Source organism: Mustela lutreola, chromosome X, assembly GCF_030435805.1.
Source record: "Mustela lutreola isolate mMusLut2 chromosome X, mMusLut2.pri, whole genome shotgun sequence".
Lineage (NCBI taxonomy): Eukaryota > Metazoa > Chordata > Mammalia > Carnivora > Mustelidae > Mustela > Mustela lutreola.
The window spans coordinates 115,786,038-115,811,933 of NC_081308.1; the positions used below are offsets into that span (position 1 = coordinate 115,786,038).

Here is a 25,896-nt window from a genome sequence, read left to right on the forward strand (position 1 = left end):
AACTGGTTGCTTCGTGACTTGTAGGGAAAGTAAGAGATGCCTATTAAAATTATCCAAAGGATTAAGTGCAGGTTGCTCTACTAATGAACTAAAAAAACATACTAGGCACTTTTAAAAGATTTTTTTTAAACAGAGGACAAGTCAATTAGCCATCCAAAAATATTAACTAATTTCCTTAGCATATAATAGTGACTAGCTATTAGAATGGTGCCTTTTCCCCTAATTAATCATTATCTAAATCAAATCTTACACGCTCATTAATTTCTCACTAATCAAGATAGGAATACAGATTAAAGAAATGACTGCATTCAAAACCAGTGTGGAAAGTGATGATTGCTGGTGGAAGAAATCATCTTTGGGAACCCAGCTGAAGGTTACCCTTCTGTTATTTAGCCTGAAAGAACATGACCTTGCAGAGGGCACACCTGGGTATCATGAGCTCTGACTTTAAATCAGAGATCATGCCTGGGGCCACCACAGGCTGTCTCTGTAAAAGGCAGGCCAAAGTGTCGCTACCACACTAGAGTACTGGGAGTTTAAAACAACCCTGGAGATAAGCCATTCTCTAAGCCTGAGAATTAAAGAATGAATTACCTTTATCTCCACTGCCAACTGTCGATTAAGTGCGTATCATTCCATGCCCGGTGAAGGTTGAATTCCTAGACTGCTACACTCCCCCACAAACGGGTTCTTTCTGGACCCCAATCCCAACCAGCAGTCAACATGTGCTCTGGGAATACAAATTCACTGATTACACTCAGCCTGCCAAAGTGGCGAATGATTCATTCATCCAACATTTACTGAATGCCTACTTTGGACCAGGGCCTATCCCCAACTCAAGGAGTACAATAAAGAACAGGACACAGTCCCCGTCAAGGAGAGGGACTTCCAAACTAACTAGAAACCTCTGGGTCATTCTAGACACCTTACTCGCCCTCATTCCCTGTAGCCAAATGCCACTAAATCCCACTGGCTCTACTTTGCAAATGTCCCTCATCACCCTGCCTCTTTTCCCTTGGACAGCTATAAGAGCCTCCACATGGGTCTTCCAGCCTCTGCCAGACTCTCCTCCACCTGAGCCCCAGAGAGATATGCTAAAGGACATATCTGATCCCATCATTCTCCTTCTTAAAAACCCTTCAAGAAAATGGAGCAAGGGGGCATCTGGGTGGCTCAGTCCATTAAGCATCTGACTCTTGATTTCAGCTCAGGTCACTACCTCAGGGTCTTGAGATCAAGCCCTGCATCAGGCTCCACACTTACCAGGGAGTCTGCTCAGGATTCTCTCTCCCTCTGCCTCTCCACACGCATTGCGCCCCAACTCACGTACTCTCAGAAAGGAGGAGAGGAGAGGAGCAAAAGAAGAGAGCCGGGGCACAGGGGTGTGTAAATGCGTGGCACGGCCGGGAACGGCCAAGAAACCTGGTAAGGCTACAGGGACAAGTGAGCTGTGCAGAGTGGCCGGAGCCCAGAGGAGCTCTGAGAGTCCTGCTACAAGAGGATGTCCACCTATCTGCGGTTCTTTTCTGTTTATCTTTACAATTTTTTTCCCCAGCTTTACTGAGATAGAATGGACTCCTGCTTATCTTTGGACTGGATTCTCACAGGATGGAGGGTTTATGGGAGCAGAAAGAGTTGTACTCCACAAGCTTTCTGTCCTCTGAATTCCCACAGTATCCTGCACCCTTTATGAAGACACTTATCACTCTAACTTGCATCACAGTTAAATCTGCATGGCTTATCGCCACCAGATTTAAGTTCCTTGACGCAAAGACCCCTGACTGACTCATCTTCATATCTCAAGGGGCCCGCTGAGGTTTGGGCTCGATGCCCTCCCCTTTGACTTGGAACCAATGCCAGAACTTCGGGAGAGTTCAGTTTTAAAGGAACTAGATCAGATTAACTGATGCTGCTACGGCAAATTCTAGAAGAATGGTATTCCAGGGAAAATGAAGGAAGAGTCCTCAGAGCCACCCCCCCTTTCTCTCTCTCTCTCTCTTTCTCTCTCTCTCTCTCTCACACACACACACACACATTCTTTAGACTCGAGGAAAAGTCCTAATAAAAACAAAATTGGGTTGGAAAACAATGCCAGTTGGGTAAAAATCTTCTAGTTTAGAATTTTGCCAGAGGGACTCAACTAAGGCAATTTCCCTATCTCCCTGAGTCACTCTTTCACTAATTGTTATTCTATTCAGATAAGTAGCTGAGATCCCATCTTTCAGGAGATGTATAATTTTTATTTTTCAGATACAATCTTCAAATATGCAGACCTGAACTATAGCTGAGAATTTCAACACCCTAGGCTCGATCTGAGCGCCAGGCCCTTCCCCCTGTGTATGAAATCACACCGGGGGCAGGGGAAGACCCCTTCCCTACCCAGACTAAGGTGTTCTTACCTGCTCTGCCACCAAATCAGCTGTGTGATTTACCCAAAGACCTTCTCAAATCCAGGCCCAGCTACTGTAGATCGATCGCTAGTCACTGAGCCCATTCTAGACTGGGCATTGGGAGGACATACCAAAAAAAAAAAAAAAAAAAGTTTGCTTCTGCCTTTCTAGGAAGCCTTTGTCAATAGCACTTGGCTCTACATGAACATGGATATGGGGTCAAGGCCAATGACTCAGGCTTACAAAGCTTGACTCCATGTAATAACCGCATTCCTCTCTACATGGCCCTTTGTCTCCAGAGGCTAACTAATGGCAGAAGCTTCCTTATGGGATGGTACGTGGTGGCAAAGGGAGGACCTGCGAAATCAGACCAGTGGGGTGCGAAACCCCATTTAACACCGGTGTGATCATAGGCAAGTTACTTCCTCTCTGAGACTCCATTTCCATATCTGTAAAATGGGGACAAGATCACTTACCTCTTGACATGGTTCTGGGGATTAAATTAAATTTATTTCATGTGTCCCAAACACGTGGCTCCATTTCTGGCCTCCCCATTTTGCTCATGTTATTCCTATCCTTAGAGCGCCCTTTCCCAAGTTTCAGCTCTTCAAGCCTTCTCACCCATAAAAGTGTCTCTTTCATCATGTTTGCCTACCCTACCCCAGCTACCCTCCCCACCAAATAATCCCCAAGGGCTCACACTTTGGACCTCTAACACCACATTTTGCAATCTAGATGTTATAGCTATCAGTATACTCTTCGTATTCCAACTATTAAAGTGCACGTTTCTGGGGACAGGAACTGTATCTTGGCCATCCTTGTGTTCCCGGACATGGCCCAGTCCCGAGTATATGGTACGTACTCCACAAAGGCTTGTTGGAGGAATGAACGAGGACTCATCCTGGATTAATCAGGTGGGCCCTAAATTTGATGACTAGTGTCCTTACAAGAGACACACAGACAGGAGACATAGAGAAGTGAAGGCAGAGGCAGACGCTGGAGGAACACAGCCTCCAGGACAAGACAGGCCCGAAACCTCCAGAAGCCAGAAGAGGCAAGGAAGGATATCCTCCCCTAGAGCTCGTGTGGAGGGAGCGTGGCCCTGCTGACACTTAGATTTTGAACTTCTGGCCTCCAGAACTGAAACGTCTGAAGGCACCAAATCTGAGGCAATTTGGTAGGGCAGCCCTGGGAAGCTAATGGCCCTACTCTCTCCCTCAATGCCGCCTACGAGTGTCTGCCTAGCAGTATCGAAATGGTTCCTCACGGCAGAGTTAGTGCTCTGGTTAGCCAGTTTCCTCAGGTTTTTGTCTGAAAGTGCAACACCCCTCAAAGCTGAAGAGTTTACTTGGGATTTTCATCCAACATGGGAAAGAAGAGAGTGGGCAGGCAACCCAAAACTCCCGGATGGGGGTGAGGGGGAAATGTCAAAGAAGAAAGATTTTTTCAAAAAGATAAAAGAGACTCAAGCCAAATTTTATCTAGGGTCAGCCCTAAGAAAGTCCCACTGACAGAGCCCAAATGTAACTTGAACAACAGTAGTCCCATGCTAGAAGAAGGAGAAGCGTTATAGAAGCAAAAATTCCTAATATTGCCTCCGTCCTTGGCCCATATTTCAGAAAGTCTGGTAAGGGGGGGTGCTCAGACTGTGGCTCAGTAGGTGAAGCGCCTGACTCTTGATTTTGGCTCAGGTTGTGATCTCAGGGTCATGAAATCGAGCCCTGCATTGGGCTCTGAGCTGGGGTGTGAAGCCTGCTTTGGATTCTCTCTCCTTCTGCCCCTCTCCACCCTGTGTGCTGACTCATTCTCTCTGAAATAAAATCCTTAAAAAAAAAAGTTGGGGGGGGGGGTTCCTCAGACCAATCCAAAGGCCTCATTCTCAGTGCTCGGCCGCCTCTGTTTTCTTCTGCTTCCCCAACCAGGCATATTTCAGATACACGAAGAATCGTGTTCAAGCTCCTAGCAAGTAGTCACGAACAGAGCCAGGCAACAAGGGAAGATGCCGACCCAGCTGGGAGCCCAACTGGGAATGTGGCTGGTGTCTCCCTCCCAGTCTTGGGCCCTCGGGAAGATGCCGCTCAACCAGCTCCCAAGCCAATCTCTCCAACGCCCAATTGCCCTTCCTGTTAAGATTCCTCTCCCGGCTCTAATGGTTAACCTACATTTCAGTTTCAAGCCACTGCACCTTGTAATTATATTCTCAGCCCCTCTAAATAACCTGTGCCTCCTATTTTATCTTTCTTCTTTCCCGACGCGAGGAACCTGTGGAAGAGGGAGGGGGTTGCCTTGTTAGTGCGACACACGCACGGCACCTGAGCAAAAAGGCAAACCACAAGGAAACCAAACACTCTTGATCCTTGAGAAGCCTCGCTGTCACGCTTGTCCCTTTTCCTACCCTTCAGCAGATCCGAGCGTCTACACTGACGTGCTCTAGTGCTGTGGCATTCATGCCATCTTGGGGAATAGCTGTGTAAATGCTTTGGAGCATTCATGTTAGAACTGGAGACTCTGAAGGACTTGGAAGCACAGATTTTCCTCCTCCTCCCCCCACCCCACCCCTCATGTAATAGGAATCAAAATCCCCACTAATTGGCCCTCCTCCTGCATGTCACTGCAGTCTAGACTTGGTGGCAACCCCTTTCCGTGGAAGAGATTTAATGAAGGAGAAAGTGCATGGGAGGGATGCTGGCAAGCAAACCGTTGCAGAGCAGCTACAGGAAGCTTGAAGACATGAGGAGTTCTTGGTAAGCTGAGATTGAAAGCTAAAGAATATTGTCTCTCTCTCTCTCTTTCTCCCTCTCCCTTTCACATATGCACACGTTGGTATGTCCACTCTACCCTGAGCCAAACATCTCCCCAAATCGAGGAAAATCTCAGTTACTCAACCAACACCTAAAAGACTTTTCAGTGATGGCTCACTGATGACTGCTTTCCTCCTTGCCTTCTTCGGGAGATACAAAAAAACAATGGATTACCCAAACAAGTGATCTGAGGATTGCTCTTCCATCCCCATGATTTCACTGAAAAACTCAAAAATTGTGAAGAGTCACTCCATTCTTCCATCAAGCCGTGGGTGATGCAGATACAGAGCTCCCCAGAGCCCAGTGTGGGCTCCAAGAGGCAAGCCACACAAAGCAGACCTGGGTCTGGGGGCTCCCTGTGGGTGGCCAGTCCTACACCACCTGCCTTCAGACCTTCAGAAAACCACCCGCTCTCAAAACCACAGCAGTTTTGTTCAGGAATATCTGCCTCATTTAATGTACTCTTTTTTTTTTTTTTTTTTAAAGGGACGAGTGCAATCAATCAGAGAAACTGTGACACAGGAACTATGGAGCCACTTAGGTCCCAAACTGTGCTGACCACACGTGTCTAAGCAATGCTGGGTTCAAGGCACCTGATGCTACAGTCAGCTGGGGCCGTGATGGAAAAAGGTTGATGAAATCACTGAGGCAGCTCAACTCCTAGATGATGACCTTCACTGAACAGGAAAATCAAATGCCCATGACCCCCACGCTGCCTGCCGAACTCACTCAGGACAGAGAATTCCCACAGATCCAAGCCACGGCTCCTGGCCATGTCCTCCTTCTGCCTCTCTACAGATCTGGAAACACCCCATTCCCAACAACCCCCACCACCCGCACCCCGCCCCTGCCCCCCCCCACCGCCCATGCCAGGTCCTCAGCCGTCTACCTGTCCACCTCCCCCACCGAGAGCAGAGACAGTGGAGTGTTGGACTTTGAATCCCCAGCATCTCATGCAGGCTGGGTTCTCAGAACTGGTTTCAGGAGTAATTCCCGGAAAACGCTGAGCCCTTCCCAAGGGTAGCGATTAGGAACAGGGCTCTGGAACCAGACGAAGTGTGATTCATTTCAGAAAAAAATATCTGTCCTTGGCCAAGCCACTAAACCTCTTTAAGCCTCAGTTTCCTCATCTGCAAAATGGGGGAAGTAATGCTGCCCACCTGGTAGTGCTGTGGTGAGGATTAAATGGGATGTCGCCCATAAAGGGCTTAGCACAGCGCCTGGCTCAATAAATGTTAACGATTATTAGCACCGCCCCCACCACAGGTGCTCAATAAAAACTCGCTGAATTGAAGTCACACCAGTGGGAATGACTAGCAGATGTGAAAGGCGGCCTGGACTTTTTTTTTTTAAGGTTTTTCCCACCTCACTCTGCCCCAGATGACCTCTGAGATTTTCTTTCTTTCTTTCTTTCTTTCTTTCTTTCTCTCTCTCTCTCTCTCTCTCTCTCTCTTTCTTTCTTTCACTTTACTTTACTTTACTTTAAAGGACCGAATAGGAGGATAATCAGGCTCCAGTCTTGGTGATCTTTAGTTTTTCATTCAGGGCAGAAAACCTAACCTGGCAAAGTCAGGCAGATGATTTTCTGAGACCTAGGACAAGGCTATTAAAAACTCTAAATGGAAGTTGTGTAATGAGCATGAATGTGAATACATTTAAATTTCCTCGAGATCCAGAATTCCAGCAACACCGTGACACATATTTCTAAGTGTGCTCTTGCCGACGTGAGGAGACCAAGGCCCTAAAAGTGAGCAGGATTTCTTTCAGGCTGGGGGTGTGGAGAGGACGCACAATTGTCATGAAAATTAACCCCTGAAAATGCACAGGATTTTATTACCAAACGGATGCCTGAGGAGATTACTAGATTTTTAGGGTCTTTACTATCAAGAGAGCAACCGGCATGCCTGAAATAATTAAGAAGAGACTCAATTATCTAGTAAACTGAAATTTCAAACCACCCTGCTTACCTAAATGAGAAAAGCTGCTTACACTAAAGCGTCATTACTTCTATTTAGACAAGCCTTAGCAAAGATATACAAGGAGCTAAAGAATGGGACCCCACATTCTTCCCTAAGCCACAACAATGCCTGTTTATGTAAATAGGATTTTCAGTAACAGGACAGAATCTGGAAAAAAAAATGTTTTCATTATTGTCTCTGAAAAATATGCAAATGCAGAAGATGAAAGTCAAGGGGCTTTCACTCTAATGGGCCCTGAGTACCCTAAAATATTTATTCTGTGCCAGCCTGAGCCTGGATTCCAGGCGGTTCCAACAAACAGGCAAGGACTCTTTCTCTGCAGAAATGTCCGAGTATGGTCCGAGGAGGCATAAGGCTTTCTCCGGCTCCGCGGCAAGTTGGAGTGCATACGGATTCCAAAACTCAGTTTAAAAAGAAATAAAAGTGGTAGTAGGTATCTATTTGTGTTTTTTTGGCAGCAGCTTCCAAAGTCTGGGCCTGAACATAAATATACTTGCCTCCATCCTCACCATCTGACAATCAAGCCCCCCCACACGTGACCGTAACAACCTCCAGGCGCAAACTACAAGCTCATATATGGAGGCTATTTATGGAGGAACTAAACAAAGAAGGAACAGACTATTAGCAAAACTAACCAGACTATTCATACTTTTGGCGACTCTTGCGATCTGTTGGAACTCGAGTGTCCCACTCCCTCACGGTTAGGTACTGATAACGACACAGATACTGCACAGCCAGAGTCTGAAGCTGCGCCTGTAGTTTTTTGGTTCAAGAACTCGGGTTTTGACCCGTACTCTGTACATCAGCCTTCCTGTGGCTGTTCAGGCAGCTGATAAGAGGCAGAAATCCTTCTTGCTCATTAGGCCATTAGCTGCTGTTAAGCAAAGCGCTGGGGCTGGGGAGGGGGGTGTTCAGTGGCCCAGAGGAATGTGCTGGACTCCACATATAAAGCCAGCCCCGATTTGGGGTTAAGAATTTAACCTTAAAAGGCTGACAAGTCATAAATTTGCCTGAGGTTCATATATATGTGTGACTTTCACAGTTTATATTTCCTAGCCAGGACTCAAAGTCAAAACATGCTCCTGATTAATGAATGGTACTAATTGTTATTCCTGACTTGAGAACATTAGTCTTCATCCAAAATATTTTCTTTAAAAACACACAATCTCATACCTAAAACTCTCTGGCTTTGGGGAGTTTGGATAACCAGTTGGAAAAAAAAAAATAGGAAGAGGAGCCTAACATTATCTGTTCCTTGGTGCTACCATTTTGGTAGTCGAGATTGACTCAAATGCTTCCATTTCATTGTGTCCATCAAGCAAAGTGCAAAGGAATGTCCTCCAAATCTAAACATCTGAGATAAAGCAACCATCTGTGACTCAACACAAAAAACGGAGCGGGGGTGGGGGGTTGTGGGGGGGGTGGCAGAGGCAAGGGTGGTGGAGGCAGGGCTGAAGTATCTCCCAGCCCGTTTTGTCTGACTTATCTTGTTAAATATTTATACGTAGGTGCATAACCTAACAGCCTTGGCCAAGCTTGGAAGAGATAATAGACACAGAACAAACAAAAGATCCCCCTAAGTATAAAGACGAAGAAAAAAAAAATACCAAGGAATAGTCCAACTGGAAGACGCTCTTTAACCTGAAGTCAAATTTGAAACTAGGACAATAAAATCCTGCAAGTGACACAATGTCCTGAAATGCGGTTCACTTCGTCAGGGAAAAGCAAGCTACATTTGGTTAGCCTGCGAGCTAGGTGTCAATTTCGCCCCACATGAGCAGGGTTTTAAAGGGGCTCCCTGATCTTCAGAAAAAGGAAAGGCAGTTCGGTGGAAGACAAGAGATTTCGAAGAACAAAGATGCAATTTGCATTCATTGAGAATTATGACAAAGTGAGAGAGAATGTAAACTACATAGCGATGATCTGAGATACTCCAGTCAGATATATTTAGCCTGGTGCTATCTGTACAGAAACCCTTTTAAATGCTCAGAGTTCTTAGAAAGTGGAATGTAAATTCATCGGTGCATATTTTAGAGCTCTGCATTTCCAAACGAACTAAGGAATCAAATTTCAAAATATCCCCGGGAGAAGTAACCAGGTACCCAAACCAAATATGCGGGCAGAAATGGGAAGGCTGTTTTCTCTCCAGAATCACTGAGGGCAAGCGGATGTGGAGGAGGCAGAGGAAGATGGGGGCAGAGAGAGGAGAAAAGTTGTGGAAACACAACTTAAAAACTCAAATACGGAGGAAAATATAAAACATGCCACTCCTCCAGTTTTTTTGGAGAACAAGAAACACAAAACCATTCAATAAATATAACAAACCATAAAACACCTTCTGTTCTAAATTATAACCAGTTGAGAGAGAGCGTGAGGGTAGGAAGGAGGAAGGCGAAAAGGGAAGATGTGGGGAGCAGTCCTGCAGACGATGAACCAGGGTCGGGGGGTCCTTGGTAGCTTTGGAGCTTTTCTGAGCCCCAGAAGGGCAGCAATGGTGTGCTCAGAACCCCCCACTGCTCCTCTTAGCTACGGGTGTCCTAGTAACTCAGGCTACTTCTTGTCCCTCTACTCTATGAAATAAATGGCGATGAGCTTTTGGAGAATCCCACCAAGAACTGTGAGTCAGCAATACATCTCTTTGCCACTAGGACGGAGATTGAAAATAAAACTGTATATTGCTGAGGGGTGGAGAAAGGCTGAATGATTGACTAAATGCTGGTTCCAGCTCCTTCAAGCTTTGTGAATGAGGCAACCTTACTCCCTCAAAGAACAAAGAAAAGGCAATCTGACAGCTTTGGAAGGCCAAAAGAACCTTCAGGCAACATTATTAAATTGACCCACAGCCCCGAAGTTTCAAAGGCAAGAAATGACTTGGGTTTTAGAAATTAACACTTGTATAAAACCTTCGAATTCCATGGGGGAAAATAAACCTTTATTTAAGAAATAAACTTTGAAGTTTCAGAAGAAAGCAGAAAACCGGTTTCTGAAAACAGAAGGGACTATTGGAAACACTGAGCACAGTTCCTCCGTGGCCCTCAGAATTGTTTCAAAAGTCCCACTCTGACTGCTGGGGATGGCTAGAGAAGGTACACCCCAGAAGGCCAGTTTAAAAAAAAAAAAAGTGGGAAACCATTAGGTGCCTAGGTAAAAGCAAAACGGTCTCCAAAAATACTTGCCTCTGGCCACATTAAACTAAGCCAAGCTGTAGACAAGAGGCTCTAAATATCTGGGAGAGGAAAGATCGTTTTCCAAACTGGTCATGAAGTTATTAGCCACCATAAGGGGCTCAATCCAGTCCCTTCATTCTACACCCCTGCCCCGTTTTTCCTTCTCCCCCACCCCACTCTCGGAGTCTCTCTCTGCCCACCATACAGTTCTTGTGTATAGATCGCTGGGGCCACAACAATGACCGAACAGCCAAGCACAGCACAAATGCAAGAAATCAAAAGAACATAGATCTGTTATGTGCAAGTCCCTCCCCTGAGTCCTGAGGTCCCTCAAGGAGCTTGTGCTTGGAAGCAGGCCTTCGCAAGCTTTAATGTGCGCACAGATCAAATGGAGATCTTGTTTAAAAACACGGGTCTCATTCAGCGGGTCTGGGATGTGGCCTGAGAGTCCTCATTTCTTGCAAGCCTCTAGGAAGAGGAAAAAGCCAAGTACATAAATAACTAGAAGAGCAAGAGAGAACCAAGGCCATAGGAGAAGTGCAGGGATACCAGGGTTCAAAGGGAACTAGGCACGAGGACCCGTGATACAGCTCATGCAGGAGACAGCATGGCATGGCCAACTTGAAGGTGGCTAGGACTAGAGCAGACACCCCTAGAAGGCAGACAGTCGGGTGGTCCGAAAGCAAAGGCTTGGGGGCAGACGACTACAGGGTCCTTTCAGTTAAGGAGTTGGCTTGTTGTGTCTAAGCAGAGGGCCCACGGGCCAAGGAGGTAAGCCCGAAAGACATGACAGAGTCAGGCTTGCAGGATTTAGCCATTTAATTTAGGGGTAAGACGTGGACAAAGAGAAGTCCAAGACAATCGTGCGGTTTCAGGTCTCGGTCCCGGAACTGCTAGCGCCACAGATGCAGAATGTCGGAGGGGGCCAGGTTTGTGCAGGCACAGGAGGAGAAAATGATGGACTGATTTCTGGCTCTGTGGCAAGGGAAGCCCTGGCAGGCCTTCTGGACGGAGATGTTTGGCAGAGCGACTGGCAGATCCTGAACCAGACAGCAAGGAAGAGGTCAGGCTGGAGAGGGAGACGGGAGTGGTTCGGACCGCGAAGATAATGAAGTCATGGGAATGGGTGTGGGAATGGGCAAAGAGACAACAGAAGGGGCAAAGGACAAGCAAGACTGGAGCGCCTGCATCTAAGAGAGGGAGGGAGGGAGAAGGCAAACAAGCAGAGAGAGAATCAGCCTGAGGAGGAGAGAAGCCCAGAGCGAAATGTCACCCAGTCAAAGGGGTGTGGGAATTTAAGTCTAATGCTTTGAATCCGGCCCATCTTCCAAAGGGCATACCAGCAGGAGCGGGAGCTGTCGAGTGAGACACATCTGGATGCCAATTCTGGCTCCCCATACCACACAAGCTCGGGGAATGTTAGCCTTGGGGCCTCAGTCTCTTCATCTGTAAAATGGGCATCACACCACCTCCCTTTCAGCTTTGCTGTGTGGACTAAATGGGATTAACTGCAAAGCAACTGGCACATAGCGGGCACTCAGTAAGTGGTAGTTTCTGTGCTCCTCCCTCAGGACCCTTCCAGACTATTCCATTCATCTGAAAGCGGCCTTAAGAAAATCTTCTGGAGGGCACCTGGGTGGCTCAGTGGGTTGGGCTGCTGCCTTCGGCTCAGGTCATGATCTCAGGGTCCTGGGATCGAGTCCCACATCTGGCTCTCTGCTCAGCAGGGAGCCTGCTTCCCTTCCTCTCTCTCTGCCTGCCTCTCTGCCTACTTGTGATCTCTCTCTGTCAAATAAATAAATAAAATCTTAAAAAAAAAAAAAAAAAGAAAGAAAATCTTCTGGAGAACGGGAGGTTTCAAGTTTACATTGAATGGAAGTAGAAGCCCGGACGAAGGCAACCTCTAGAACAATAGGGAAATGAAAGAGACTCTTCATGCCAGAGAAACGGAAAATTCTACCACCCTCTACCCTCATCCCCACAACAACAACAACAACAAAACCACATTACATCTCCATAGACACTTAAGAAAGGATCAGCCCAATGACACAAGTATGCCTAATATTTGCTTGGAACCACATGTTTCAGAGACCACTAGTGGAAGAGAGACCAGAGCTCCCAAAACCTACAGCTTTCATTCTCCAGAGTGGGGGGCTGCTCCCCGGGGGGGCTGGGGGCACCAGAGGGGCCTCTATGTTGGAACCAGGCAGGTCAGCTGAACTCAGAAGCTAGGGACACTCCATGAGTGGTTGCATTGCCTGTACATAAGATATATGAAAGCAAGGCTTTCACGACATAGATGTAAGGTAGGATTGGGGAAGACCACCCACTGCTAAAACAAACAATTAACAACTTTCAAACAGTTTAAATAACATGAAAAATTATGAATTACTGCTATCAAAAGTAATAGAAATCCAATCCCTTGCTTCAAATGTACTTCTCTACATTCCCCACCACCCGTGTGTGTGTGTGTGTGTGTGTGTGTGTGTGTGTGTGTTTCATCGTGCATTATCTTATTTGCAAAATCTTGGACCATGACAACATCCACTCATACTTTCTCTTAATCAAGAGAATTCTTGAAGTCTTTGGCAGTTTTTTCTTAATCACCAGATGTTGGCAAAATGCATTTTAAGATGTGTCACATGCAAAAGCCTGGAAAATATCATCCACACCCATGACTTCCAACTTGAGCCTATATGCTGATGAGTCCCAACTATGCATTTTCTGAACTCCAGAAGGGTGTATGCACTATTTCCGGGTGATCTCATCAATTCCCAGAGTTTCTGTTACCATCTATATGTTGTTCTATACCCGAGTATGCATCCGAGTATGTAGCCCTGATCTCTCTCTTCTACTGTCCAAAACACAACCTCAACCACCTAGCGGACATTTCCACCTCAATGATCAAAGGACCCCTCAAACTCAACCCCTTCAAAATCAAACTCATTATTTCACTCCTTAAAAATATGTTCTTCTTGGGGCGCCTGGTTGGTTCAGTGGATAGAGTGTATGACTCTTGACCTTGGGGTCATGAGCTTGAGCCCCCAAAAATATATGTGCCACCTGTACTTCACTCATTTAGTCAACAAATATTTACTGAGCACTTAAAATGTGCCATAGGTCCACCACCCAGAAAAACTAGAAGTTCTAGACTCTCCCTCCTATCCTCATAACCAGTCAGCAAGTCATACCTGATCCATTTCCTCTAGTCTCTCAACTTGTTATTTTACTCCCCTATTTCCTGCCCTGCTTTTTCCAACCTGCATTAGTAAGACTCCCTGCCAGTCATTCTCCATACTAAATACCATTTTCTCTTCTTCAAATGTTTTCATGGCTCTTTATCATCCTTGGATATAGCCCAATGAAACTCCTCAGCATTTCATGCCTACTTTTCTAGTTCATCTTTCCTCTACTCCCTGCACCCCCCAACAGCTGTTCTTCAACCAATCCAAACCAGTCCTGTCCAAAAAATGAGTCATTCTGTCTCTACGTGTCTTTGCATATACCTTACGTGGCAGCCCACTTAAGGCAGCTAGGCATCCCTCCTCCATAGCTTAACAACCCCCAGATCCCTATATGGCTCCCTTCCTAGGCAGTGATTGTATCTTATGCATCAGCTCCCAGCTGAGTACCTGGCATGGAATCAGGGCCCAGTGAATGCTGGCTGAAGCAGAGAATGAATGAAAAACTTTACAGTATTTATGCAGCGATGGCACATAGAGTTCATTATTAGTAGTAGGTTCCTTTCCTGAGAATTTCCATCTGTTTTCCAAAACAACTAAATGTGGTCCCCAATACAATCACTCCATGAAAGCTAACTTGGAAACTGCCTCTTGGGTCACATTCTCATTGCTGTGGAGCTCAACGTGCAATGCGGCCGGTGCTAGAAGTCATTCTCCAAAATGAGCCAAATTCACGGTATGGGTTGACCACCACTGCTTTAAATGAGGATCACATCTCTGTACTTAGGAAAATGATGGAACTTAATAAATGAGCTCTGTGATATCAGTGACAATTCACTCTGCAACAATTTGGGGCCAATCCAACTGAAAATGGTTTACTTGAGCTCTGAGAAGCAGTACCCCCTAGGTTTTCCCAGGGTAAATTAGGCTTTTTCTCTATGTTATTAAGGATGTACTGATATAGGGATATTATGTGTGTATGAGAGTGTACAGATGTGTGTGTGTGTGTGTGTGTGTGTGTGTACGCAGAACTCAACCTGCAGACATTCCATGAGTGGTTGTATTCTCTGTACATAAGACCACTCCCCTACTAGGAGTAATAATTAACAACTTTCAAACAGTTTAAACAACACATAATTATAAATTGTTCCTATCAAAATAACAGAAATGCAGAATATTTATACATATATAAACTAAAACATGTGTGTATATAGATATAAGTACATGTAAAACATATCTAAACACCACATTGTTTTTAAGTAGGCTCTATGCCCAACTTGGGGCTTGGACTTATGACCCCAAGACCAAGAGTCACATGCTCTACCAACTGAGCCAGCCAGGCACCCCTCAAGCACCATATTTAGAGAAGTTTCTAGCCGGGGGAGGGGATGGGGGGGCGGCGGCACCTGGGTGTGCAGTCAAAAAAGCACCCAACTCTTGGTTTTGGCTCAGGTCCTGATCTCAGGGTTGTAGGTTCAAGCCTTGCATCATGCCTCATATGGGGCTCCGCACTCAGCATGGAATCTACTTCAGATTCTCTTTCCCTCTACCCGCCGCCAAATAATTAAATAAATCTTAGAGGAAACCTGTACATAAAAATTTCTCTCTACTAGTCACTTCCTCCCCAGACTTCAGTTTTGAAACAGGGGCAACAAGGCCCCCAGGTCTACAAAGAACAAATAAATGGGCTTCACGTCCGCCACCCCACCCTCAGTCCCAATCGCAGATCAACGTAGACAACGATGCACCCAGAGACTTGGTCCTTCGCTAGGTGTATGCCATCCTAGGATCTCATTCAACAGCAGTCAAGTCCTGTAGACAGTTTCTTTAGGTGTTAATTCTTACCTTCGCTCCAACCTTTATTAATAACTTTACACAAGGCACTCTACTCACCACTCTAGAGGATATCATGCTGAATCAAATATGGCTTCTGCCGTCAGCCGCTGTAGGGTCCGGCAGAGGCTATGAATAAGCTATGTACTTCACAGAAACATGGATACTAAGCAAGAAGAACAATAGAGTATTTCTGGGACCCAAATGCACTTGGGGCTTAACTCCATATTCTCTATGTACACCCAAGCTTCCAAACTCGAATATTTTCCAATCCTTTCAGGCTGTTATGTGTCAGCGAACTTTCTGATACATACCAGGGTAAGGGCTTTGAATGTCCTTCCTGTATCTGTCACTCTGACCCTCTCTTCCCCACATTTCCCTCAGTGCCAATCATCCAAGCCAAAATTGGACAAAGAGCAATAGAGTACCCTAGGATGCTGACACACACCATGAGAACCGGGATGCAGAGTTCGGGACAGAGGGAGCAAAACCATAATGAAGGAGGAAAGCATCCAAACACAATTCTAATATTATTTTCAAATGAGCATCATCCCTTTCTTTTTTACCCTCTTTCCGAGCTGGGCCTCTAGCTGAAAGAACCCCCCATGGGTCATCCCTAGCCAACCTGCTGAGTTTTCTCAGCTGACTTTAAAAGCTTGCCCCAGTGCATACAGAAATTAAGAGACCTCTCAGGAGGCCCTTTATCCTACTCCAATAAAATTTCCATGGCTGAATATCCACCTCAGACGATGTCCTTTAACATGTACATTTATGAAGTTTCATGTTATTGGTAAGAAACACCAAACACCAAAGAAAAACTTACATACTTTCCATGTATGTTTCTGTAATGGACACCAAGTTGCATTATTTTTGAAACCTAAATGCCACTGATCTGTAAAGTAAATAGACGAATTTATCTATAGGTGGATATATTTAATTTATCTATAAACTTCTTAGACTAGCCTTGTAACCAAGCATAGAATACTTACCTCTTGGAAAGATTTGCCTAAGTCTACTTCTTTTGGGGAATTTCAGTACAGTCACATGAATTCAACCAGTCCTTTGCCACTTACCTATAGACAACAGATGGAGTTTTGATCTGAAAAAGGAGTTGTTTTTTTAGAAACCTTAATATATTAGTAAAAGTGAATCGACAACTTAAATATTAGCTTTGTGGAAATTTTATGTTTGTAATACATTTCTACTTCCAATCATTCATTTAGGCGACAAATATTTATCAAGCACTTATGATCTGTACTACGAGACGGGAGATACATACCTTAAAGATGCCATACTCAAGACTTCTAATTTTCCAGTCATAAACTTATTTCCAAAAGGCAGACTTGAAAAGGCCAGCTAAAATTATAGTCTAGAATTCTGCCTTATTCTGGATTTATACAAGAAATAAATGCATGCCACATTTTGAAAATTCTGAAAAACACAAGATATTCTCAAAATCCTCACTTCTGAGAAATGTACATCATTCAGCTTTCAGGTGGATGGATAGAATCCAGTGAATGGAGGGTTTTTTTTCTTATAAAGGCTTTAACTTCCCTGTCCCTTCTTATTGCCACTTTCACTTGTATTTTATCTCCCTCCCTATCAATTATTTATCAATAGAAGCCTATTAAGTATACTTCAGAGAGCTTAGTAGATTTACTAATCTAGCGTATAAATACAATTTCGGCTACTGGAAGTAATTAACTATTTGGAACACTAGCAATGCATTTCGGTCCTAACACTGACTCTCTTTTACTCATGAGGAAAAATACAAACTCTCAAATAAGGCTTTGTCCAGCTACACACAAAGAGAGGGAAAAGTGAACAGGCCTTTCTTGGTAATCAGTCTGAATTCATTTTTGTTGAAAAATGGTGGACAAGTATTTCTAATAATTAGCACTCGGACAATTGAGGTTTAATTGGCCTGATTTGAAGTAAAGAACTAAATCTTCTTTACTTTGTACATTCAGTGAGGTCTTCAAGTGAGACTACCGCGCTCCAATGAGGGTTTTCTCCACACACGCAGCATTTCAAAATGCACATTTTCTCTGCCAGTATGCCCACCTTCACTTCGCTTTTTGACTCGTGTTCTCCCTGTCATTCTATTTCAGAAGGTAAATTCCCATTACCTTATGCTGTCTCTAAAGCCAGTCTGGGGCCCATGGTTTAGATTCTATTCTCTGATGCTCATTTCTTAATGGAGCGCTGGGGATCCTGTTTCAAGTCAGACAATTTGCTAAATATGGGCAGATGAGTGTGTGTGTGTGTGTGTGGGGGGTGTTCTGCCCACACTTTCCATTAGACCCTAGCTTACCCAAAACTTCAAACCCCTTTGCAAGCTTGGCAAGGGCCGAATAGATGTTGGCTCCTGGTATGGGCTCTTGGATTGAGCCTCTGCACAAATTCCGATCCCAGGCTACAGAAACACATGCATGTGTTACAGCTTGACCCCCAAGTACGGTAATGTCAATGCTAGCAAGAAAGGTCCAGCTGACATTAAATCAAAGAGAGTTCGATTTAAGAGATGGCCATAATAATTGTTGCTCTGTAATGATACTATGCCAGTCATAACAATGTTGCTAATTTCAATCTGTGCTTTGGGTCCTCGACATTAATAAGCCCTTAACCCATGGTATGAGTTGCCAGCTAACTGAGGAAAGACTGAATCTGGCTCCAGGCCAGGTATATGTAGCCTGAAAAGTTTGTCCACGTACCCCAACAGTGTCCCCGAACAAGCTGGATTTAGGTTTTTAAAATAAGTAAGATGACAGAGAGTTTAGGAAAGTATCTGAGCATTCATAGGGAATACATCATGATCGCGAAATTCTATCATCGTCGATGATATACTAAATGTGCTGTGGAGCTCTTGGTATTGTGCTCAACACTGCACCAAATGCAGTGCTTTCCCTTTAAGAAGCTTCTAATCTAAAACATACAAATAACCATATGCAGAAAAAAGCGAGAGATCAGAGTAAAGGAAGCATTCACAAAAATGTACAAATTCAGCATGCCAGAACTTTTCAGTTGAGCAATATGATCCCTAGTGAAATTCTTTCCAAATGATGTATCGTGTGCACAAGTTATAAGTGATTATCTTCAATTTTCTTAGAAATGAGTAATAAGATACCTCTTAAGACCCATGCTTTTGTATATGCATCAAACACTAAAGTTGGCGTGGTCATTGATAGCTGCCATTTAAGGAGAAAACATATTTTCTGTCTTGTCTCACAGCAGACAAACCCAGGCCTCTTTCTTCCCAGGTTGCTAATAAGCAGCCTTTTTCTAGGCTACGGCAAACAGCAAACATTGCAACTCTCAAGATGAAAGTAGTAGAACGCTCAAAAATATTGCATCAAAAGATTGGATGCAATCTCCCAGCCCATAAGAAAAAAGAAATTGCAAAACTGACACCATCTGTGTCATCTAGCATCCACCGGAATCATCTCTTGCATGCATCTCCTAATGCTTGTGCGGAATTTGCTCCAAGAATTAAGAAAACTCTCTTTAAGATGGCGGCCCTATTAAGAGCATCTGCCCTATCTCCCACTTCATCTCTTCAGTTCTTTTCCCTTGGCCAGGCTGGCTATTGTGACCATTTCAGCCAATTTCCTGGAAGTATTTTCTAGCCCTTTTCACCCTATTTAATCCTACAAGTGTCCTGAGAAGTCTGTTTACTCGTAGGCTCCCCCACTAGACTGTGAGCGCCTTGACAAAAGGGGCTGTGTCTTACTCCTCTCGGCACCTCCAACACCTCACGGGGGCCCGGCCAAGGAGCGCCAGGCTCAGGCTTCTCGAAGGCCCAGACGCTCCACCGACCACCAGCCACCTCCTGACCCGGCCCCACCCTGCCCTCCAAGCCCAGCTGGGTCCCACCTTAGACACCACTCTAAAGGGTCCTCCCAACTGTTCCCAGTTAGGGGGGCAATAATGCGACTTGGTCAAAGGGTGAATCAATCACCTGCTCACCTCCCCCTCCAGGGCGGCCTCGGGACAGAGAAAGTCCTCCCACACCCACAGCCGGGGCCTTGTTCTCGCTCCCGACCTTAGGACCGGGAACTGCTTCTAACTAATTGGGGGACTGCAGCTGGCCACCCAGACCACCCAGACCTGGTGGCTAGTTCTCACACTTTAAAACAACAACTACAACCAAGAGCAAACTCTGTCTTTGTTTCAAGAATGCTGATTTTTATTTTTAGGGTGTTTTGTCTATTTTGAGAAACTCTCAAGACGGGCTTGCCTCTTCTGGGTTGCCTTTGACCCACACGGGAGCCTGGCCTTCCTGGGATTGGTCCTTGCCCTTTCCAGGGCCCTCTAAGGCAAGATCCCTCAATCTTTGGGGAGTTGCAACACTACCACAGTTTGATTGATTTTCTCCTTCCCGTCCGTCCCCTTCACCACCAGCACCACCCCCCCCCCACAAAAGCCGTGTATGGCATTCATAAAGTGAATTACACTTGATTTTTGTTTAGAGGAATTTTTTTTTTCAGACTTCTGTAACATTCCCTTGAGACAATTGGAAACATCATTGTCTGATTACTAGCTCACTTTCCTTGCCTAAAATTGTATCCATTCTTGATTGCGCCTGTGGGTAGGTTAAGCAAAACAAAATAAACATCCAGACTTATGAGCTCATTGGCTTTTTTCTGAATTTTTCTAAATTAAATAAGGGCAAAAGAGCTACACTGAAAGTCAGTTATATGGATTTTTCTGCCAAATGCTAACTCTGTGTGCCTGGTTTCCATCTGTGGTGCTTTCCAAGCTACAAATCCTTAAAGGGGGGGGGGGTATGAAAAGATCTATGGATTTGGGGGACATGTTATTTAGAATTGTTATCCCGCACCTTTGAACACTCTAAAAGAAATGGGAACACGAGATTGCAAGGCTTTAGATGAACTTTGTGGAAAGCTGGTGTAGCCCTTTAGCACCAGTCATTTATTTTTTAGGCTGGCGGATTTTAAATTTTACATAAGAAATGTACCTTATCTATTCTAACCCAATTCTGCTAATGGCCGAAGTTAGCAGTCAATCCCAAATGCTCCCCTTAAGTGAAACAGGACATTCTTGAGGATTTCTCCTTACTGTGACCAAATCTCATTTTATCTGGGACAAAGAGAGCTTTAATTAGCAGTTAATACAGTGATGCGGGCAAACTGAAGATGGCTTAAAATACAGAGAAGGGAGAAAGTCAAGCGGTCATCTTGATGGTTCATAACTACCAAATAATTTGCAGCTCTCTTTCAATTTCCAACCACTGAACGACAGCAGCAAATGACACATTTATTCGCTTTGAAATGATGTGCTTGCCATTGTATTTAGTCGGCCATTATCGTCTCTTCTCTGAAATACTGATGAGTTCTTTCCACTCCTGGACATTAGGATTTTCACCATGTTTCTCGTTCTACAGTGCCCAGAGTCGTCAAAGGGAAATTTGGGACACATGGTTTTCATGGCAAGTCAAGAGTCCCGGAAATCTGCACAGACCCTGGAAAATCCAGGATATATGGTCGCTGCCTGGGTGTCACCACATTTGAAGTTTGGCTTTACTCCAGCACGAGTCAGAGCAGTGCCTGCCCACCATGTAGAAGGTGCTGGCCTCCGCGCCCAGCTGTTAAACAGAAGTGAAGTAGGGAAGTTGGGTTTTTATGAAGACCATTGGAAAGTGATTTTGCCTACAGAGTTTGGGAAATGCTGGAAGAAAGGGGTGGGGGGAGTCCCCCTTAGGAATTCCTGTTCTCTATAGTATGGCCATCCTTAGGCGTGGAGTGAGGGAGCTCGCAGGGAGAGAGCCCGGGCCAAATCTCTTACACACAGTGTGTGGGCCCTCCCAGTACTTGTATACAGAGGCCGCCGCAACGAGGCAGGCAGCCGGAGAGCTGGCGAGGAGAGAAGGGCCCGCGCCAGCAGGAGTGAGTGTAGAGGGAGGGGGTTGCTAAATGAGTATCAGTGTGTTCCTTCTGGTCTTTTTCTTCTTTTAAGCACAACCTTTCCTCCCTGGCTTCGAATCAGCCGAATGTGGCCCCAACCCCAACCCCGGAACCATTCATCTGGCGGGGACTCACCCTGTGGGGACCAATTTTTACATTATCAACAAAAGCGTGTTCTCTGGCCTTCGCAATCTAATTACCACGGCACTTCGAGGGCACAGAGATTTCGCCTGTTGCTTCAGCTCTGTGCAACTGATTCATAGGTTGCCCCTTACAGCTCTTGCACACGCCCACGTGGTACGTTATTAACACTTAAGAGTGGAAGAGGTAGTTCTCCCCTCCCATAGAGTGAAATCCTGCAACGCAATATTTAACATATGCGCAAACGCATTTCGGTTGCCAAAAGGGGTGACCAATTACCTTTGCAACCGAACAGCAGGCTCCCTCGGCTCTTTTCATCCACCTAAAGAAAAGGCTGAGGGCTGAGGGCGCCGCTGGCTGCCTAGGTAACCTCCCGCTAGTGAACTGCTCGCTGGCAGCGCCCACAGGGCGCGCATCGCCTTCCCAACTTGGTCCAACCATCAGGCCCGCCTCTCTGACTTGTTGAGAGCCACGAGCCAAGTTTTTGACGAAGGCTGCTCCCCATCCCTCCGAAGCGCGGGACGCGCGCCACGCTGGAGGCACGGGCTGGGAAGAGACCCCCGAAGGCCACGGACGGCTCAGGGTTTGCGAACACCACCGGCCGCTTCTGCAGAGCGCGCCTCCGATAAATTAACCTGTTTCATACCAACTCTTCTTGCCCGCATTGTCAGTGTAGCAACTTGTACTAATTGGATTCTAAGGCAGGCTTTTAGGAGTCCAACCGCGGGACAGTCAATCACACAGGGCCATTAATATTCATCTGTTGACAGCGGCAGCCCTCGGCTAAGGTTAAAATATGCCCTTACAACACGATCTGATTGTGCAGAACAAAAGGCAGGCGTTCGGAAACTTTCCTCCACCTAAAATCATCTCCCCTCCAGGGTCCAGCCTGTCAAGAAGGCAGATGAATTTGAGAAGGGGAGGAGTTAAATCATCTTTGGACTCCTGCTCCCCAGCCTGCAGCACCGTTTTCGAAGCGATTTTGCCAACCTAGATAAGGGACGCTGTTTTGAAGGGAAAGGTCCGGTCATCCTCCTCTTGGGGACCCTCCTGCTCAAAAGTTTCCCCCAGCGTGCACTCTACCTGCCACTGCGGGTTCGGAGATCTGTCCCCAACTTTGTCTGCACTTGGGCCCGCAAACCCCGGAACCCAGGCTATGGAAAGGAGAGCGTAGGGGGCAGGTTGGGGAGAGAATGGCCGGCCGTAGCCACGGTCCAGCTCCGGCTGAAACGGTGGCACGTTCGTGCAAGCGAGGGTGGCAAATGCTCGAGATACCGGCTCGGCGGCGGGGCGCCAGTTCGCCGAGGCCCGGGGAAGCAGCTCCCACCTTCCTGCCCTCCCCAAAAAATGGGCGCTTGCGAGGAGGCCCTCCCCGCCGTGCCTCCCACCCGTGCCTTCCCTGACAGCAGAGCGATCCCGGGAGAGGAGGACACGGTCCACGCTCAACCCTCCGCCCTCCCCCGGTAGACCTGGCCGGGCCCCGGGCGCAGCGACCACTCCCAGGTGCCCAGCGGCGGGGCGCACGAACGCGGCTCCACGAGGCCAGCGCTCCCGGGGTACGGTGGCCACGCGCCCCCGGCTCCCCTCCGGGCGCTGGGGGACGCGCGCGGGGACGCCTCCTCACCTGGTACGGGGGTTTCGGGCACCCATTTGAGTCCGGGCTGCAGTCTCTGGAAGAAGGAGCGGACCTGGTGACAGGTGGCGTCCGGCGGCGGCGGCGGGGGCTGCGCCTGTCCCGGGCAGTCCAAGCTGAGCAGCATCGCCACCACCAAGCACGCGGTGCGCACGGTCCCCGCCATCCTGCTTCGCGGGCAGCGAGGAGAGCGCGGGAGAGTGGCAGCGGGGGCGAGAGCGGTCCCGAGACTCGGCAAGGCTGGCAGCGGCCCTGAGGAGCGGGAGACGTGCCGCTACCCAGCCGCGGCAAAAGTTTCCTCGCAGCTACCTGGGCGCGGGGCGAGGGCGGGAACGGCTCGGCGGCTCGGGCGGGGCGGGGCCGGCGGGCGGGGCGGGGCGACGAGGGACCGGGCGGGGCGGGGCGAGGCCAAGCGCGCGGCCAGGGGGCGGTGGCTGCCGAGCGGCGGCGAGCCTGCGGGTGCGGGGCGCCTGGCTGCGGGGTGGGCTGGGGCTCGGCGGCGCGGGGACCGGGCGGGGGCGGCGGAGAGGAGGGCGCCGAGCGTGTGCGGTGGCTCCTGGCGGCCCAGCCCAGCTGCCCGCTCGCCGCCGCTCTACCCAGGGCGCTCTGGCATAACTACTGCAGAGGGGCTGCGGGCTCCGGCGCGCTGATTGGCTTCCCAGCAGCCATCCCCTCTGACTGGCTCTGGGAGAAGTTCCCCAGCCTCACTCCTCCTTCCCGCCGCTCATTGGCCTACAGCCGGCAGGGCTTTTCCCTTCAGGATTTTTGCAACCTCTCCATCCTTCCTCGGGGTGCGCGGAGGCTCACTGGCCTCGGGGGGTGGGGTGAGGGGGGGGCCTCTCCGCTTTGCCACAGGCCTCCTGCCAGTCCTGTCCAGCTCGCCCCTGGCCACCGGAGCCACCCGAGGTCTTCCTCCTCCGCACAAAATCTTCCTACCTCCTCTTCCTGCTCTCTTCCAGGGGCTTCCCTCAAAGGGTCTTCCCAACGCAGCAGCCCCGGCCGGGTTCTCAAACCCAGCCCACGAATAGTCACATTCAGGGGCAGCTGGCGACCACCAAGGGGTTCACAGTCTGCCTCATCTTTGACTCCTGTATCTAAAAAGTCTACAAACCTGGGGGATTTGCTGTGTTTGATTCCAAAGAGCCACACAAAGTCAGAGAAAGCACCTAATCCCAGGATGTTACAAGAATCTGTCTCCTGCAAGATAGCCCCCGGTGACCCTTCACGAAGCAAAGCATAACTGGTAACAACAAAATAACCTGGGGCTTAATGCCAGCCTAACTCATTAGAAAATCATTGGACACAACAGATTCATCGAGCCAGAGCTTGCCTGTTTCGTAGATGGAGTAGAAAGGGCTGTTTGAACTGTCTCCTAGACCTAAATCCCCACCTCTCCTGCTTAAATTTCTCCATTAGTAATCCAGTTCTTTGAAATACCTCTCAAAGGAGGAATGCATTTAGTCATTACCCATGTGCTCGTAGGTAGTAGGGATCTTTAACTCTCCTATTCTCCTCTGTGAACCGCCCCCCCAACAACAACATGCGTCTCAGCACGGTGCCTTGTACAGGGTAGGAACTCAAAAAGTTCTCATACAATGACACCATTTAACATGTGGATTAGTTTATCAGTGTGGATTCGTTTATCATCTAATCATGTTGTTTCTGATCTAGGTAAAAGTAGGTTTTGATAAGGAAAGAAAAGGGAGAGCTCTCTTCAAGGGGCTTCCCTCAAAGGGTCACGAATTTTCCTGGAGTGCCAGGCCAGGGAAGAGAAGGCCATGTGCCAGAACTTGGAGAGGTAAAGGCAGGTTAGGTTGCTGAGGAGCTCACTCATTCATTCACTCCTTCATTCAGGAACAAATATTTGAACTCCTACTATGCACCCGACACGTGGGATGTAAACAGACACCGAGGATCCAAAGATTAACCCCTGGTACTTTAACTTCAAAGAGCTACAAGTCGAATGGGGAAAACAACCAAATAGAAAATGTTAACACAGCACATGGTCATTGATAAGACAGAAGCAAGGCCAGGGTTCTAAGGGGTGAGAGGGTAGATCAGAGACAGCTTCCCAGAAGAAATTGTGCCCTAAACTCAGGCTTACAAGGCCAAAAGGAGCTGAGGGAAAAGAAGCAGCAGGAACAGAGACGGAGCAGGGAGAGCCTGTAGGGCCCCACTGGAGGGTGGGAAGTACAAGTAACCTGGGGATGGGGGACGGGTCAGAAGAGCTCACGGAGCCGAGGAGAGCGAGCAAGGGCCAGGTGGTGAAGCCTGGAAGCCAGGCCAGGGAGCCAGGGGAACCACTTAAGGGAATGTTAAGCAGAAGGATGACTCGATCATATTTGCCTGAGGAAAAGATCTCTGCAGCAACTTTGTGGATTGTGGAGAATGGCTTGGAGAAGAACGAGGCCTGGAAGCCAGTTAAAATGTTGTGAAAATCGTCCAGACCAGAAGCGCTAAGGGCAATGTGGAAGGGGAAGGAAAAAAAAAAAAAAAAAAAACAACCTAACAGCGGTATTTGGGAGGAGAATGAAAAAGTCTTAGTGACCTGGTGGATGTGGGGGCTGGGAGAGAAGTCAAGGACGGAGGGCTCATTCATTCTTTTTTCAACAAACATTTGAGTGCCGCCTATGTATCTGGCATTCTTCTCCTACTTCATAATTTTGCCTGGGGCTAGGCCTGCGCCTGCATTGAACATTTGACAAATGACATATCCACTTTAAAAGAAACACCAATTAAGAGTCATAATTTGGCTGGTGAGTTTGATATGTTCCACCTGTGGAGCCCTGTGACCAAAGGGCAGATTGGAAGGCAAGCATTGATTGAATTTCATGACCTCGCAGAGG

At 47.3% G+C, this 25,896-nt stretch overlaps 1 protein-coding gene across 1 annotated transcript in view; it reads right to left on the minus strand.

The window, feature by feature from the left end:
* GPC3 (glypican 3) overlaps window positions 1–23,400 on the minus strand; it is a 399,487-nt gene extending 376,087 nt beyond the window's left edge. Inside the window, exon 1 of the mRNA XM_059157331.1 lies at window positions 23,042–23,400. Coding sequence (XP_059013314.1) covers window positions 23,042–23,216 — 175 coding nt within the window. The 5' untranslated portion in view covers window positions 23,217–23,400. The remainder of the gene's footprint in view (window positions 1–23,041) is intronic.
* Window positions 23,401–25,896: the final 2,496 nt, after the last annotated feature.